The sequence below is a fragment of the Vicugna pacos genome, chromosome 19 (genome assembly GCF_048564905.1).
Source record: "Vicugna pacos chromosome 19, VicPac4, whole genome shotgun sequence".
Lineage (NCBI taxonomy): Eukaryota > Metazoa > Chordata > Mammalia > Artiodactyla > Camelidae > Vicugna > Vicugna pacos.
In genome coordinates, this window is record NC_133005.1 from 22,274,304 (window position 1) to 22,292,999 (window position 18,696).

General features: G+C 40.8%; 1 protein-coding gene across 2 annotated transcripts; it reads left to right on the plus strand.

Annotated features, from left to right (window-relative positions):
• Positions 1 to 285: 285 nt before the first annotated feature.
• LOC102535661 (signal-regulatory protein beta-1) lies at positions 286 to 18,678 on the plus strand. Of its 2 annotated transcripts, XM_072943950.1 has the most exons (7): positions 286 to 395; positions 3,375 to 3,728; positions 11,346 to 11,660; positions 14,362 to 14,673; positions 15,411 to 15,522; positions 15,943 to 16,072; positions 18,286 to 18,678. In XM_072943950.1, exons 1-6 carry the CDS (start codon positions 320 to 322, stop codon positions 16,019 to 16,021), a joined length of 1,248 nt encoding a protein of 415 aa, XP_072800051.1. In that variant the 5' UTR covers positions 286 to 319; the 3' UTR covers positions 16,022 to 16,072; positions 18,286 to 18,678. The 2 variants fall into 2 exon arrangements, with proteins under 2 accessions (XP_072800051.1, XP_072800052.1); XM_072943951.1 differs by lacking the exon at positions 15,943 to 16,072.
• The last annotated feature ends 18 nt before the right edge of the window (positions 18,679 to 18,696 follow it).

Below are 18,696 nucleotides of genomic sequence, written 5' to 3' on the forward strand. Positions count from 1 at the left end.
AGGCTCCTGGATGAGGAAGGTCCACCAGCACCCTTGAGATGGAGTGTGGGGGCCCTGGGGTCAGAAACTAGGCACTAAGACAGTCTCCCAGGGCCTTTCCAAGCATTTGGGACCCTCACAGCAGTAATTTCTTAAATTGTGTCTGATTCCTGTTTCATCATCTAGAAGAAGGAACTGTCAAAAATCTGACAGCCCTTTCCTCTCATCATAGTTACTTCCTCTTATATCAGGAGACAAGGCTTCACCTCTCACCACAGAGCACAGAGTTCCAGGCCTCTCCAGCACAACATTTCAGAGAAAGCAGGCCCCAGAGGCCACCATGATGCCCATCCCTGCCTCCCTGTGCTGCCTGCCCCTCCTTTCCATGCTGCTGCCTCTGCTACTGGGACCCACAGGTAAGCACCTAGCCTTCAGGTACCACTGCACCAGGATGCTCACTTGAGTTTGGTAGTGATATCATTTTCCCATTGGCAGTGGGGCAGATGGATCTCTGTTCCAGAACCTCTTTCTTTGCTGCCTCTTGCCCAAGACATTTCTCTAAATATTCTCTTCTACAAGGATCTCCCAAACAAATCCCCCAGAGTTCTTATTACTTACAGAGGTCCTTTCCTCTTCATTGCAGGTCCAGGCAGGCTTTTCTCAGTGACAGGGGTTAACCAATCCCTCCTAACTTCCCACAATCCTGACACCCTGTGATGTCTCCTGGACCCCTTGGGGTGAACTGCGGGACCTGGTGCCATCCTAATGGACAAGGCGGAGATGTGGTATCTGACTCTTCTGACCTGTTGGAGACCACAAAACCTAGGAGTCAGGGCTGCCTAAATTAAGGTGGATACAGTTTAGACAGACAAATAGGTATATGGCAAGTACTACATACAGAATGGAGAACTATTAAAAAGTTAGAAAAAATCAGTTCTTTGTAGACTATTAAGTCTCCCGGAATCTCAGCATCTCAGTATTATATTCTTGATGTGAGAGTTAATCCTGCCTGTCCACTCCCTTCTCTCCACAGCTGACCCCAGAGCCAGGCAGAAAGGAGAGGCACCCCTCCCTTCCCAGTGGTGTTAACATCTCAGTTGAGAGGTGATTTTCTAGGAAAGTGGTTAAAGGCATAAATGTATTTTGAAAACAATGTGCCAGGGTTCAAAACCAAGTTTTATCACTTATACCATGTTTGACTTTGGAAAAGTTATGAAACATCTCTGTGCCTCTGTTTTCTTATCCAGGAATATGGGTAAGTAACAATGCCTTACTTAATAGGATTGTGGCGAAAATTAAATGAAAATTAAATTTTTAAGAGTTTAGAGTGATGTGTGGCAAACAGAAGCTTCTGTGTAAGTTTTGGCTGTTAATTGCACGTATGAACATAAAGTGGTCCTGCTGATTCTGGCCATTACCGCATTCACTCTGTGTCCTTGACAAGCCTGTGCTTCATTTAAAACTCACAGCATGGTGAAAAAAAATATGAAAATGAATATAAGTATATTCATGGATGACTGAAGAATTGTGCTGTACACCAGAAATTGATGCAACATTGTAAACTGACTATAACTCAATTAAAAAAAAAAAAACCTCACAGCAGATACAGAAAAGAGAAATGATCCATCATGCTTCATAGAAGAGGAAGCAGGAACAGAGGAAGGGAGTGGCCTTCGAGAATCACCAGGCTTGTCAGCTGGGCCTCGAGCCCACATCAGCCTGGTGGTGCTCAGGCCAGGGCCCTCCCACTGGGGAGGCCCCTCAGACATAGTCCTGAGTGTATCTCAGAGGTTTTCAGATTCACTCTCACATAAAGTCACAAAAGAAGTCTTATTTTCCTACTAAATATGTTGCATAAAGAAGGAAATTGTGGCTCAGAGAGTAAGTAATTTTCTCAAGGCTAAACATCAAGCAACCACTTGAGGCATTTGAACCCAGGTCAGTGGAAGCCCACAAGCCCTCGCCTTAATCTCTTCACTGTGCTGCTTTCATCTATGTTGAATTTTTAACAAAAACAGATTTGCACTAACTATGGTGTTCTGTTATCTTGCTCTTTTGCTTAATAATAAATCGGAGACCTCTCCCATGCTGATATATGTGTCTATGCCATCATCAATACATCCCCAATAGATACTTCCCCACTATTTTTAATAGCTAGATACTTTTCCATCACTTATTTAATGAACTCCCTATTCTTGGGCAGGTACCTCATATCAAACTTTTCAAAACTGTAAATATACTGTGATTGCCATTCCTTTACAAAATGTCTTCACCCTTGTCTGACTGTTTCACTGAATAAGTCCCTAGAAGAGAACTTGCTAGGTCAAAAGGTATGCATACATTTTGAAGGCTTTTGAAATATAGGATTTCCCAATAAAACATGGATGTCTCAATGTAAGTAAAACATTACCTCAATTCATTACAACACAGGAGAGCAGTGGATAGTGGACTTACTCAATATTTATGATCGGAACATATTTGGTTAAAGCCTTTCCCCTCTGCTTGTTAAACCACAGCTCGAGCAAGTGTATACATATCACAGGGTCACAACTATGATGCCATTAGTGGCACCTAGAAAGGTTCCATCATTCAGATTTCCACCAGCAGGACGTGGCCGTGTCTGCCCAGCTGTACTCTTGGCAACACTGAAAACTGGAAACCTCTTTCATTTTTTTGCCAAGATAATCTTCTAAAAGCTGTGTCTGTTCATAACTTACAGAAAGGAAACGTGCTTCATTTTATTTTACTTTCACAATACAGGCTTGACATGAAAAACCCAACCAGGGAGGGAATGCATAAGTAAAGAATGAATGTCCGTTCCCATCCCACTCCCTGGAAGCAGCCAGTTTTTAAGGGTTGTGTTTGCTTTCTTCCAGATAGTTTTCTGCCACAGACAAAAATGTCACCTTCATCACGTGGTAATTCAGCATAGTACCTTGGTCCAATTCTAGGCTCTCTCTTCTGTTTCACTGACCTTCTATCTACTTTGGTAACTAGTCTCTATTATGTACCCTAAAATTGTGCTCTTACATTGAATCTGCTCAAATCTGACTTCATTTTTTTTTAACTTTCCCAAGTATTCTGCTGTGGACTTTAGCATTTGACTTACGATTAAGTGTACATTTCATCGTTTACTAGGAATTGTTGATTGTCTGTTCATAGATTTGTTTCTTCTGCCATGTCTTTTCTGCATGTGGCTTTTGCAAGGTATGGCTGTCTACCTGTCTTGTCTCCATGACACTCTCAGCACCCAGGTCAGCAGTCTGTCCATCCCAGATACATGGGCTGAAAAGAAAGAATTAATGAAATTTCAACTGCAGCCTGGACCTAGGCACCTGCTTGGCCCCAGCTGGGCCAGGGCAGGGGACTTGCAGCTAACTTGCGTTTCCTTCCAGGAGTGGCGGGTCAGGAGCTGCAGGTGATTCAGCCTAAGATGTCAGTGTTGGCTGCAGCGGGAGAGACGGCCACTCTGCCCTGTACCACGACCTCCCTGCTCCCTGTGGGGCCCATCAAGTGGTTCAGGGGCACAGGGCCAGGCCAGGAGTTAATCTACGACTACAAAGGAGGTCACTTCCCCAGAGTAACAAATGCTTCAGACACCACAAGGAGAGACAACATGGACTTTTCCATCCGCATCAGTCACATCACCCCGGCAGACGCCGGTGTCTACTACTGTGTGAAGTTCCAGAGAGGATTCCCTGGTGACGTGGAGTATAAGTCTGGACCAGGCACCTGGGTATTTGTGTCTGGTAAGTCCAGATCCCTGAAAATCCAGCCCTCTGTTCTAAGACACTCACAACCCCCAAGCCCTTAGCCCAAGACTCCCCTGCCACTAGCCATTGTGTCAAGCTTGAGGACAGAAGATGGCGACAGTGAGCAGTCACAGAGGAGGAGCAGAGTAAAATGTAGAACTGTGCAGCTTCCAAAAGCACATAAATAGACTGGAAATCAGAGTGAGTAAAATTACAGACTCCAGGGCCAAATGGCCTGGGTTCAACTTCTAACTCTGCTATTAACAAGCTCTGTGACTTTAGTGAGTTTCTTAAATTCTCTGTGTCTCAGTGTCCCCTTCCATAGGATAGGGGTAGAAGTGGTGCTCACCTAGTGGATTTACTGTGAGAATTGTAAATGTAAATGAATTTATAAATGTGAAATACTTTCAAGAGCGCCTGTAACATAAGAATTATTATATTAGTGTATATTATCAGCTTTCAGAATATTAAAACCGATCAGACTTTTAAAAAATCTTCAAAGCAAGGAACAATACATTTACAAAGGATGATACAATTATTTGGGGAGAAAATTATAAAATCACATTTTTTGATGTGGAATATCTAATCCTGATGCTTCCTAAATTTTGTCCTGGATTTCTGTAAGTCCTGTATATTCTTAGGTTTGGTCCTGGATGATATAATCGTGGCTGAAAACAAAGCCTGCAAGACTCTAAACAGCATCCATTTAAAAAAAGACAGAGTATTAATGAATTAATAATTATAGTGTTTTACCTATAAAATAATGAAGTGACAATTTAGTCTTAAAGAACCACAGAAACATACATAACAGAATTTTTGAATCTTTTAAATGTTAGCACCGGAGGACCATGGAGAAACAAAGAGAATGGTGGGCAGTCTTTTGGGCAAAGAGAAGGTCATATGATTTTCAAGATTTGAAAGTAGAAAGTAAGTTGTATGTGAACCACTGGAATGAGATCAGCATGAGATGCCCAAGGTAACACTGAAGATTGAGTATAAGGACTACTGCTTTCAAAATTCTTAGGGAACCTGATTTCCAACCTAAAATTCTACACCCAGACAGTTTGTTGAGTTTGTAAGATCACCAAGAACTACCTTTCATGCACCCTTTTTGCTTTACCAAAACAAGGGTTAAACAAGACATAAGAAAGGGAAGCACAAATAGGAGATTGGAGACCCCAAGATAACAGCTGTACAGGAGGGACAGGAATGGCTGCTGGGTCATTACAGATTAGGAGGACTGAGCACTTTAAGAGGGACATTTCAAAAAGACAAAATTGCTAGAATATTAAATAGCTTACAAATCGCTCACGCCCACCACTTCTAATATTATTTAACATCATGTTGAAGTATTAGTGTTTTTATGGAGGAGAAAGAAATAAAAAGCATAATAATTACAGAGGAAAATGATCTCCCCTTGTAGATGACATGGCATCTGGAAAACTTAATAGAGCAACATTAAGCTTTACAAACAATGAGATAATTTAGCACCATAGCAAGTTAAAAAATAACCAAACAGATCAATAATCTTTATATATATATCAAAAAAAAGATATAATGGAAAAGACAAGCACAAATACAATAGCAAATTTAAGTCAATTATATACTTAACTCAACTTCTACCAAAACAGAGATAGGGATTGGATTTCCTCACTCACTAAAGATCTATACAAACTATATGAAACAGTGGTTCACAAGACCCTGGAAGTCAGGCAACAAAGGACGGTGACCTCTAACAGATGAGAAACAAATGAGGTGAGACCCAAAACTGCCTCCAATTTACGGTCTCAGAAAGCTTCCAGGCCACCATGCAGAGAGAGAGAAATCAGAAGGAGCCTGGACAGCTCCCTGAGTTGATAAGAAGGAGTTAGAAGTCTAAGGAGGGCAAAGTGGTAGAGTCTTCAGAGCACCAAAGAGGCGAGAGAACTCCAAATATCTTCAGCATTCCACCGAGTACCAAAAGTGTATGTACATGAGAACCTACATGTATATGTGTGCATTACATGGCCTCAGGGGAAAAAAACCTCTGGAACTTACGCAAGGCTGAGAGTAGTGCTTGTTTTCAACAACCTATGGGAAAAAATCTCATAATTCATGTGGCAGCTGATAGCGTATACTGCCTCAGTAGAGGTTAAAAAAAACTCACCGTAGGATAAATGATGCTGTGGTCCTGCACCACAAATCTTAAATACAACACATGAGGAGATAAAATGTTCTTGAAGTCATTTGATCATGTCCCGAAAAAAGTCAAACAATCCCACTTTTAGAAATGTATACACTAACATAAATGCAAGATGACTTATTTTTAGGCTCTTGATTACACCACTATCTGCAAGAACAAAAGATGAGCTGGTAAATAAACCGTGGTGCAGTCACACAATGGGGTACTATGCTACTATAAAAGGGAATGAGAAAAACCCAGCACACTGCTTCAGAGAGACCACAGGATATCATTAAACAAGAAAAGCAAGGTGTAGAACAGAGTAGGGAGCACTTTTTATGATAAGAGTAGGAAATACAAGCATATACATATCTGCTTCTAAAAAATGAGTAATAGGGGAGGGTGTAGCTCAGTGGTAGAGTCCCTGCTTAGCATGCATGAGGTCCTGGGTTCAATCCTCAGTGCCTCCATTAAATAAATAAATAAACCTAATTACCTCCTCCCTAAAAATAATAAAAAAAGAGTAATATATCAAAATATACTTTTATAATTTTACTATAGTGGATGGAGGGAACAAGAACCTGGAAACAATGACAACCCAGTAGTAATGATGACTGCTATACACAGATATGGTCTCCAGGCTACACTTTCACTAAGAGAGAACCAGGGGTCCTCAGGGAAATGACTGATTTCAGACCTTGAACAGGGAAATGTGTAAAATGAGCTTGGAATATTTTGTTGTACTAGAAGCAAGGAAGCTTCTCACGTCTCCTGAAGTTGTATAAAAAGACTCAGTAACTAAAGTAAAGGAGGCTTTCAAAGATGTGACAATTTGAGCATTAAAAAGGATAAAGATTACACTATACTGACATTCATCAAATATGTTAAAGAAACGTCATTGGTCACTTTGGAGATTACTAAGGCACCAACTTGTTACCATGAAATCCCAAAGATAGTAAGCAAAGACGTTTATCCTGCCTTTCCTGTAAGAACTGTATGTCAGAGTAACCAAGAAGAGTTGAAAAAGCCAGTTCCAAAATAAAATGGTGTAGAATTGATTGTGGTGCTAGTTACATATCTCTGTGAATATAGAAATTGCTAAATTGTACACCTGAAGTGGGTGAATTATATGGTACATATGTGAATTATATCTAAATAAAACTGCTTTTTAAAAAAGAAAAAAAAGTTGATGAGAGAAAGAATAATTCCAACTAATAAAGGCAGAAGGAATGGTAGCATTAGACTATCACCAGTGTGCAATCCCTAAGGAAGTGATGGATCTAGATAATAATTGTCTACAGCTGTTAAAGACACTGGTCTAAGGGCTAGTGGAGAACTTTAGGTGGATTGAGATGACAGTGTCCAAAGCCACTAGTCAATCTAGTGGCACGAAAAGAAAGACAGTCAAATATCACATGCCTTCTCATGTAATGTAGTAAGAAGCTGTCAGAATCATGAAGTATTCTTACCAAAATTACGAACCTGATCCTAATCAACTAGACCCTCTAGTTCCATCTACAGTCAATACAGGGGAGATAGGATCATTTTAAATGATACCAAAGGCATATGAGCTAAGATGAGGGAAATTCTGCAGATTTTTCCTGCAGACCAAGTTTTTTTTTAGCAAACAGTTGTTAAAAGTAAGAGGGAAGGGGAAATCCTTTAGATCAAAAGAGAACTAAAAGAAATAACAACAAAATGTAACCAATGGATCTTTTTTGCATCCTGACTCAAACAAACCATTTAAAAAATGGTATCTGGGAGACAAGCAGGAGATTTTAAATGCTGACAAATATTAGATGATATTAAGGAATTATTCAATTTTAAGTGTGATAATGGTATTATGATTATGTTTAAAAAAGAATTCTTAAATCTTAGCTATACACCCTGAGGTAATTGTGATGATACTCTATATAGAAAACCCTAGAGTCTCCACCCCAAAACTATTAGAACTAATAAATGAGTTCACCAAGGCGGTAGGATGCAAGATTAATATACAGAAATCTATTGCATTTCTATACACTAATAATGAAATATACAGAAGAGAAAGTTTTTAAAATTATCTTTTAAAATTGCATTAAAAAATAAAACATAGACATAAACTTAACCAAGGAAGTGAAAGACCTATACTCTGGAAACTATAAAACATGGATGAAGGAAACTGAAGATGATTCAAAGAAATGGAAAGATATCCCATGCTCTTGGATTGGAAGAATAAATATTATTAAAATGGCCATACTACTCAAAGCAATCCATAGATTTAATGCAATCTGTACCAAAATACCCAGGAAATTTTTCAAAAACTAAAACAATTAATCCTAAAATCTATATGGAACCACAAAAAAAAAATTGCCAAAGCAATCCTGAGAAAAAAGAACAATGCTGGAGGTATAACCCTCCCAGACTTCAGATTATACTACAAAGCTACAGTAATCAAAACAGCATGGTGTTGGCACCAAAAAGACACATAGATCAATGGAACAGAACAGAGAGCCCAGAAAGAAATCTATGCACTTATGGTCAATTAATCTGTGACAAAAGAGGCAAGAATATACAGTGGAGAAAAGACAGTTTCTTCAACAAGTCGTGCTGGGAAAGCTGGACAGCCATGTTTAAAAGATAAAATGAGAACATTCCCTCACACCATATACAAAAATAACTCAAAATGGTTTAAAGATCTAAATATAAGACCTGAAACCATAAAACTCCTAGAAGTGAACATAGGTGGAACACTCTTTGACATAAATTGCAGCAATATTTTCTTGGATATGTCTCCTAAGGCAAAAGAAATAAAAGCAAAATAAGCAAATGGGATCTAATTACGCTTAAAAGCATTTGTACAGAAAACAAAACCAGCAACAAAATGAAAAGACAACCTTTACAGTGGGAAAAAAATATTTGCAAATGTTGTTACCAACAAGGGTTTAATATCCAAACTATACAGACAGCTCATACAACTCAATATCAAAAAATCAAATAATCCAATAAAAGAATGAGTAGAAGACATACAGACAGCTAACAGGCAAATGAAAAGATGTGCAACATCACTAATTATCAGAGAAATGCAAATCAAAACCACAGTGAGGTATTACCTCACACTGGTCAGAACAGCCATCATCAAAAAGTCTACAAATCACAAATGTTGGAGAAAATGTGGAGAAAAGAAAATCCTTCTACATTGTTGGTGGGAATGTAAATTGCTGCAGCCACTAAGGAAAACAGTATGGAGGTTCCTTAAAAAACTAAAAACAGAACTATCATATGATCCAGCAATTCCACTCCTGGATATATATCTGGAACAAACAAAAAAACTAACTCAAGAAGATACATGTACCCCAATGTTTAAAGATATAGAAACAACCAAGTACCCATCAACAGATGACTGGATTAAGAAGATATGGTGTGTGTGTGTGTATATATATATATATATATACACACACACACACACACACATATACACACAATGGAATATTCCTCAGCCATAAAAAAGAATGAAATACTGCCATTTACAGCAATATGGATGGACACAGAGAATATTATGCTTAGTGAAATAAGTCAAAGAAAGACAAGTACTATATGATATCACTTATATGTGGAATCTAAAAAATAATACAAATGAATGAATATACAAAACAGAAACAGACTCACAAATATAGAAAACAAACTTGTGGATCCCAAGGAGGAGAGACAAATTACAGCTATGGGATTAACAGATACAAATGACTATATGCAAAACAGAGAAGCAACAAGGATCTACTGTATATCACAGGGGATTATATCTCATATCTTGTAATAGCCTATAATGGAATATAATCTGCAAAAATACTGAATCACTATGCTGTAAACCTGAAACTAACACAATATTATAAGTCAACTATATGTCAATAAAAATTCAAATTAAATTAAAAATAAAAGACATAGCAACATATGGATCTTGTTTGCATACTGAGACAAATAAACCACCTGTAAAGTGCTTTTGTGAGACAAGCAGGAAATTTAAATATTAACAAATATCAGAATATTAAGAAATTATTATTAAATTTTAAGTACAATACTGGCATTATTATTGTGTTTAAAAAAGAATTCTTAACTCTTAGATATATATGCTGAGGTAATTGTGAATAACATAATAGTGTGTCTGGCATTTCCTTTAAAATAACGTATGGAAGGTACAAGAATAAAGATAAAATAAGATTGGCCATTTGTTGATCATTGTTAAAGTCCCATGATAGGCACTTTCTATTTTTTTCTTCCAGTTTTACTTAGATATAATTGACATACGACACTGTAAGCTTAGGTGTGTAACATAATGATTTAATTCACATACATCACAAAATAATTACCACAATAAGTTTAGTGAACATCTATCATCTCATATAAACACAAAAATTTTTAAGAAAAGTTTTTTTCCTTGAGAGGAAAACTCTTGAGATTGACTCTCTTAACAACTTTCATATATAAAATACAGCAGTATTAATTATATTAACAAGTCCCAGCATGATTACTTTCTGTCTTCATGTGTGTTTACAAATTACTATGATAGAAGTTTTTTTTAATATACGCCTTTATGCCCCCTAAAACGTCTTTCTGCACTCTCAGTTATACATGTATTCTAAGCCGCAGTCCACTACAATACAAAGTTTCAAAAGTACTGGGAAGAGTTACACCTATCTGGCAGGAAGTCTGGGGATGAAGTTGTCATAGGTTCATAGAAAACTAAGCAAATAAAAAGAATGAGACCATTAAAAATTCCTGGAAAGCAAAAAGCTGCACAAGGAAGGAAATATAAGCATGATTTCTTACATGGCCCAGCTGTGAACAATGCTCCTTTGGTCACAGTAATATAAATTCTGAATACTGATGAAATGAAAAGATTTGGAGGTGTCCACAATAGGAGGTTGTGAAGAACAGAAGTGTGAATGCAAGTGGAGGGAGATGTAGAGCTAAATTATCATCTTCCATAGTAGTAGGTCTACCGGTAATACATGACACTGAGAAATAATAGCTTAAGCACATTATTTAGAAAAATAGAAATGTCCTAAGAATCAGCTGAAATACTTAAGAGTGGTTGGTCTGTAATTTCTGCAAGAAGAGGAAGAAGCTATGGGTCTGGTTTTTTTTTATTACACACCTTATATGATTTTGTAAACAGTGTGCTTTGGAAAGGAAGAGAGGGAACAGGAGTGATATGGTCAGATCTGCATTTTAGCATGATCACCACGGTCTGGTGTCTGAGTGTGGATGCAAAGGTGGAGAAGCAAAGTCAGTGAGGCCAGCTAGCAAGCTGTTATGACATTAAGAGTCATAATAAAAATGAAAAAGTGGAGAAAACTAGAGATGAGAGATTGAGGTGACAAGTCTCGCTGGGTAAAGCAGAAAGGCAGATATTGTACTAGATAGTAACTTGCCATCTTCACTTCTCTCTCTTCTCTCTCCACCTTGCCTTGATCAAGCTAAGCCCTCTGTTCCAGAGGTTTCTGGCCCCACTAAACGGGCCAGCCCAGGTGAGGCAGTGAATCTCACCTGCAGATCAACTGGCTTCTTTCCCAAACACATACAACTGAAATGGTTTAAAAATGGCGTGGAGCTTCCAGCCCATCAGACTCTCATCTTCCTGCCTGGAGATGCTTCCTCCTACACCATTGTCAGCATCGCCCTGGTGACCCTTGACTTGTCCTCACTCCACTCCCAGGTCACCTGCCAAGTGACTCACAGTGAACTGCAAAGGCCCCTCAGTGGACGTGTGAACATCTCTGAATTCCTTCAAGGTAAGAGCCCCAGCCACACAACCCCATGGCCAAACCTAGGTGACCTCCACCTGTTCCGTTTGGCACACCTCACCTGAGTCCCCCTATTCATTCTTCACCAAGACCCATGTGAGGTGGGTACGAGGTTCCCTATTGTATATGACCATCTTATTCCTTTGAATGCCATAATTGGGTCCTTCTCTTTCAGAGCTCCCTTCCCTCTAGTGTATTTGGGAGATGGGAGTTCATTCATTCAACAAGGATTTACTGAGCATCTGCTGTGTAGTGCATTATTCTAGATGCTGGGAATTCCATGGTAAACAGAACAGACCTGGTTCTGCCTCACTGACTTCACAGTCATGTGAACCTCATCAGCCAAGATGCAAACAATTATATGGTATAACTTGTAACATTTGCTGTGAGGGGAAGACAGAGCACTGAAATAGATGAAAATAGGCAAAATCTAGCTTACTCGAAGAGTGCGTGAAAAAGGAAATGGGTGGAGAGAAATCACAGGGATCAGATCACACAGGGCTTCTGGGCCACAACAAGGAAGCTTCTCCCACTTGGACGCTCAGGTGGACTCCTAAAACATGGTCCAAACCACCACACCACCACTGCTTTGGTGCCCATCATTGCCTTTGAAACACACTTCCTGAACCCACCCTGGCATCAAGGGAGGGGACAATGCAGGCAATGCCACACTCCACCTTTCTTGCTCTGAGCTCATAAAGACAAACCTGCTACTTTGGTGTCGAATCAAGACTTCACATCAGCTTGCTCAACATTTGCTTAAATAGTCACTCAGAACATAACTCCTGGAATATTACAAATGTTCCATCACTCTGAAAATGTTCAATGGAAAAGTGACATCGTGGTGATTTGCTTCCCACCATCATCCATTTCAACAAACAAAATAAGGTTTTCTTTGACAACCAGAATCTATACATATATTCACCCCTTTTATTCCTGAGTTTATATTTCCATTCTAATTCTTGCAGAGAACTTTATCCTAGGATAGCATATTTTATATGTGGAAATCTTTTCTGGGCCAAAAATTGCACATATAGAGAACTATGAGAACACAGAGAACTACAAATTTATGTATATAATGTGTATGTATATGTGTATAAAATATGTATATAAATTAAATTTATTTGATTTTTTTCTTATGAACTAAGGATTTAAGTATTTAAAAGATTCTTTTGGATTGAACTGCATAATTGATCAAAACAATCTAGACATATGACAAATTTTGACAAATAATGATTAAAATAACAGTTAAAATTATATCAGAAAGGCAGTTCAGTGAGATAAATGGAGGAGCTATTTGATAAATCAGGGTTTCTGGTCAACAATATTTTGAAGTGTCCTTTTGTTTTGTGTCCCAAAGTCTTTACACCAAGGACAGTGCACCATAGTTAGTTTCGAGATGGGTGAGAGAAAAGGTTTTTTTTTTTTTTGTAACGCTGGAGAAGTAGAGTTAAGAAACAGTGAAGGATCTGGTCTTAGTTGCAATTTTAGGAAAGAGTCATACAAGGGCTCAGGATCTGGAAATCAACTATATTAAACTCTCAGTGTAGGTGCTCTTTAGGAAGTTGCAGGTGACCCCAGGGTACTTGTAGCAGCAGTTAAGTGCAGACAGTCTTCAAAGTGGCTATGACCCTGGCTTCATCTTGCTTACATTCCCCCTACTCACCCTGAGCACCCTTCTGTCCTTGCAACATGCTAGGCATCCCCTCAGGGCCACTGCACGTGCCCTGCCCTTTGCCTGAGATGCACCTCCACACACACAGCCGCTCCCAGGGCCCTCCCTCCTTTGTATCGCCCTCCACCAGCCCCTCTGCCTAATGTTCCAGTTACCAGGGCTGCATTATCCCAAACTTATCCTGATATTCTAAACCTACTCCAAATCCTCAAAATTATTATGCTCACACGTTCTGTACTTCAGGAAATTCAGACAGGACCCGGTAAGGATGTTTCTGCTCTATTACATCTGGGACCTCAGCTGGACAGTTAGAGGCTGGAATCATATGAAGGCTCTATCACTAACATGTCGAGCCTCTGGTGCTGGCTGTCGGCTTGGGGCCTCAGTTCTTGACACAAGCTTCTCCTTATCATCTTTCCACATAGGCTAGTTTGGGCTTCCACAAACCTTTGTGGCTGTGTCCCAAAGGTGAGTGCCCCAAGATTCCCAGACAGAAGCCATATCGACTTTTATAACCCAGCCTTGGACGTCACACAGTGTCACCTCTGCAGCATTCTCTTCCTCGTGTCATGCATTGAAAAGTAGCCTCCCCCAGGTTCCCAGGGAGCAGAAGTAGTCTCCCCCACTGATCGGAGGGGCGGGGTTCTGTATGACATTGTATGGCTTGCTGTGACCATTTTGGAAAACACAATCAGCCACGTGTAGTTCACTTCTATTCATCTTTCAAATTTCTGCTCAAATGCCACTTCATCCAGAAACTCTTCCCTACCTGCCCCACTTCCAGACCAGGTCAGGTGCCCCTAAAGGCTCTCATAACCTGTATGGGGGTCATGTGAATGCTTTTTCCTCCCTGTTCTCCTTACCAGACTGGGCCCTCCGTGAGGCAGGACCATGTCTGTCTTTGCTCACTGCTGTATCCTAAGAACTGAGAGTAACTGGCTATAATGGCATGGATGCTCCTTAGGCATCTTTTGCATGAAGGAAGAAGTAACGAAGGGAGGCCTGTTGTTTCAGTTGTCCCCACAGTGAACATATCAGCTCACGGTGTCCCAAGCCTCCAGGTGACCATTCTCACCTGCCACGTGCAAAGGTTTTACCCAGAAGTCATACAAATCATCTGGCAGGAGAGGAACAGACGATTCAAGTCTTATGAGGCCTTCGCCCCCACCAAGAACCCAGATGGCACATTCAGCCAAGACAGTCATATCCTGGTCAGCACCTCAGAGGACAAAAGGCTGTTCACCTGCCAAGTGTGGCGTGAGGACCAGACACTGGTCCAGACCAGCGTGCAGCTGAGCGAGCTTACAGAAGAGCAAGCCAGTTTGGGTAAGTAAGGGTGGAATAACCAAGCAGTTAAAGAGTTAAACCTGGAGACAGACAGGCCAGGCTTAAATGCCGGCTCAGCCACATCTGCCATGTGTGTGACCTTGGGAAGACCACTTCACCTTCCTGAAACTCAGTTTCTTCATCTATAAACTGGAACAGCAAATACAGCTACCTCTACACACTGTGAAGCCTTAGGTACCAAACAGCAGCAAGCACCACTTTATCACACAGCTGCATCCTAATGACACATCCCCTTTACCAGATATTCTTGGGTGGGGAGGATTTAGCTCAGAGGTAGGGCGCATGCTTAGCATGCATGAGGTCCTGGGTTTAATCCCCAGTACCTCCATATAAATAAATAAATAAACAAATAAAAACCTAATTATCTCCCCCAGAAAAAACAAAACAAACCAGCTATTCTTGTGAATAACTAAGTTAACATGAAATTTCTTTCACCAATTCCCATCCATCTTCCCAAAAGCCATTCAGATTCAACAATTACTGAGTACCTATTAGGAATTTTGCTGGGTGCTCTCATTTGATATACAAAAATGATCTAAGGTACATGTTATAATCCCCATTTTAAAGATTAGGAAACTATGGCTCAGAGAGGAAAGGTGACTTCCTCCAGGACCAAGGTGTGGTCTTGTTACCTGAGTCTGGGGTGGACTGAGCCTGGGGTGGCAGAGTGATGGGAGCAGGAAGTCAGGTTCATCCTGATATCTTCCTGTCACCAGGTGCCACAGCATCCAGCTCCCTCTTTGGGACCCTCCTCCTGCTTGGCTGGAAGTTGTTTCTCCTGACTACAGTTTCCATCATCTATGTCCTCAGGAGGACCCTCCCTTCCAGGTAAACTGGAGACCCCAGAGAGGACTTGGGCTCCCAGGGGTGGGACTCCAGGCCAACAGGGGGCACTGTGAGGAGAGGCCACAAGGTGCTTCTATTTCTCCTCTACCTTGAAGGCAAGTTGAATCCAGCAGGTCCCTGAGAACAGCACCCCAATTTCCTCAGTCTTCCCTTCTGACTCTCACAGCTCCAGCCTGAGGATGCAGAAAGATGCAGGCTCCCTTGGTCTGGGCAGGGGTGGGGGAGCACTTAAGGAGGGACATAAAGGAGTTAGTATAGAGAGAACACTTGTGAGGTGGCCTCTGAGGAGAAGTTTGAGAAGAACAAAGGCTTTGCCCCAGCTCCCTGCTTCCTCTGTAGGCCAAGGCACTGTGAGGCCCCCCTCAGTGACATAGGACCCTTGTCTCCTCCTGTCTTATTCAGGAGAACTGATCCAGGAGGACCACTTCCCATGATGTCCGTAGCCTCTACCCCATTTTTTCCTGCCACACCAGCCTTCTGAGACCTGTCCAGCACTGGCTGCCCCTCCCTGTCTCCTGCAGCCCCAGAGGAAGTGAGAGCCTGGACCAGAAAGTCAGTAGTGAGAGGTGGCCTCTCATGTCCTACCTAGGAGTGAGGCTTCTGTGGACACCTGACCTGAGCAAGAAATCCAGCAGAGGCAGGATAGGCTTCTACCAGGAAGAAACATATGTGCGATCCTGAAGGCATCTTCCAGCCCCTCAAGGAAAGCCCATTGTGGGCCCCCAAACTAGCATGAAACCTTTAAAACCCCTTCATTAGAATGATATTAAAGGAAATACTTATGGCCAGCAAACACATAAAGAGACACACAATTCCATTAGTGATCAGAAAAGGCCAAAGCAAGACCACACTGAAATGGCAATTTACCTTCTCTTACATTGCTGATGGCCACATAAATTGGCACAGATGCTTTGGATAACAGTCTGAAAATGTTTAAGTTGAACATTCACATGCCCCATAACCAGGCATCTCCACACCTTGGTTGTTCCCCCAAAGAAACTCTTGTACATGGACACCAGGAGATAAGTACAAATATATACATGCTAGCATAGTTTAAAATTACCAAAACCTGAAAACAGTCCCAATGCTCATCTACAAGATGATGAACAAGTAGTTAAGTACAATTACAGATGAAACGTTCTACAGCAATAAAAATAAATAAATCAACAGCTATACAGATAATATGGATTAGCCTTAGCAAAAAAAACAAAATTAGGTACGTAAGCCTCCAAACATTTTATAAAACATGATATATGACAAAACCATATATTTTTAAAAAGGAACAATATATACAAAATTTTAAATAGGAGTTGTCTGAAGTGGAAAAAGGCAGATGAATGGAAAAGGTGGATACATACAGTTTTAAGTTCATGTCAGGGTTCTAGATTCCAGGCTGGGGACTGGCTTTACAAATAATTGCTCATCTCAAAGGAGGTTGTGCCTTCATTTATTCCACAAATATTACTGAGCTTATGCTATGCAACAGGCACTGTAATAGACACAAGGGAAACACTGGTACTGACGGTCCCCACCCTTGAGGAGTTTACAGTGTGATGAGGACAGACAGAAAAGAAAGGAGAGAGGGAAGAATGGGGAGGGAATGAAGGAGGGGAAACTTTGGAAGAAATAAACAAGAAGGTGATGAGAGATCTGAAGAAAATAAAAGGGTGCACAGAATGGGCATTTCAATGATAGAGCTCTCCACAGGGGTCGGGAATTAAGTGTCTGCTACCTAGAAAGAATGGTAGAGAAAGCCTTTCTGAGAAAGGAATCTCAAAAAGGCTTATCTAAAATTTGCAATAGCCTGGGGGAAATACTCTCTTGTTACTGGGAGCCCACAGTGCCAAGCCCTGAGGTACAGGGAACGTGGAGTGTTCAAAGAGGAAGGGGGCCAGTGGAGCAGGAATTTGACAGTAATGGGATATGGAACAATGCTGAAGAAACAGGCAGGAGCCAATCACACACAGCTATCTGCCATGGTAGGGAATGTGGATTTTATTCAAAGAAGAACGGAAAGACATTAGAGTTTTAATTGACAGAGCAAACTGCAATATCTGATTTAGAATTCTGGAAATCACCATGACACCTGTGCCCTAAATAGATTAGAGAGAAACAAGGAGTCAGAAATCAGATGTGTGGTTACTGCACCTAACCAGGGAGCAGTGAAGGTGACTTGAGCTATGGCAGTGCCAGAAGAGTTGGAGAGAAATTGACTAATGTGAGGTGTATTTAAAGACAAATGACCAGAAATGTTTGGGAACTGAATGTGAAAGGCAATGGAGAGGGAGGAGTCGGGGATGGCTTCCTGGCAAGATTGAGCAATGGATGAGATGGAGAAGACAGGAGGAAGAATAGGTTGGTGATGTGAACTACGGGTTCAGTGTTGAACATGTTAAACATAACGTTTGTTCATCGTCCTAGTGCAGATGTTGAGTAGGCAGATGGGCATATATGTTTCTAGCTCAAGAGAGGGGTCAGAGCTGGAGAGATATTTTTAGTCATTAGGTCTGTAAAACTGGTTGCCAGGGCAGCCAAGCAGCAGAGCTAAAATAATCATTTTCCTTTTCCATCCTTCTTCCTTCCCCAAAGCCCTTGGATACAATGCGTCTCCAGGCTCCTGTACAAAAGGCGTGCTTATGTATGTGTGGGTTGGAGGGGGAAGCAGAGAGACAAAATGTTTCCATTTGTCATGATGACATGATGGTACATATATTTTCCTTCTGCATTGTTATGTGACCTCTGCAGGGATTGAGAATGTCCTCCTTGTCCCCTGTCACACTGGGCTACACTGGTGATACTCAGCAGTCTCACTGGACACTGTGGGAAGGACTGCTAACAGAGTGACATGTAAAGAGAACATTCACAAGTGGGCAATGGAACAGCTGAGAGAATCAGAGACTTTAGCATCATGGTCAATCTGAGCTGGAAAACTTCTTGATACCATCTAGTCCAATTTCTCCTCTCCAAACCAGAATGTGGAACTTGTGTTTTGGAGACATTAGGCGACAAGAAGAAGGTCAAACAAAGCAACTCCAAGCTACCATTCCAATGTGTACAAAAATTTTTTTAAATTTTTTCCATGATTTAACATAATTTCTATTTTAAGATCCTTTTCCATGGACTTAATCTTGGTCAAATCAGGATCGCCTCCATCAA

What these genes read in the sequence shown, in the direction of transcription:
- LOC102535661 (XM_072943950.1), top strand. Translation starts at nt 320, where the DNA reads ATGATGCCCATCCCTGCCTCCCTGTGCTGCCTGCCCCTCCTTTCCATG. An exon ending in CACCTGGGTATTTGTGTCTG is followed by an intron (nt 3,729 to 11,345) that starts GTAAGTCCAGAT and finishes GCCTTGATCAAG; the next exon opens with CTAAGCCCTCTGTTCCAGAG. An exon ending in AGAAGAGCAAGCCAGTTTGG is followed by an intron (nt 14,674 to 15,410) that starts GTAAGTAAGGGT and finishes TCCTGTCACCAG; the next exon opens with GTGCCACAGCATCCAGCTCC.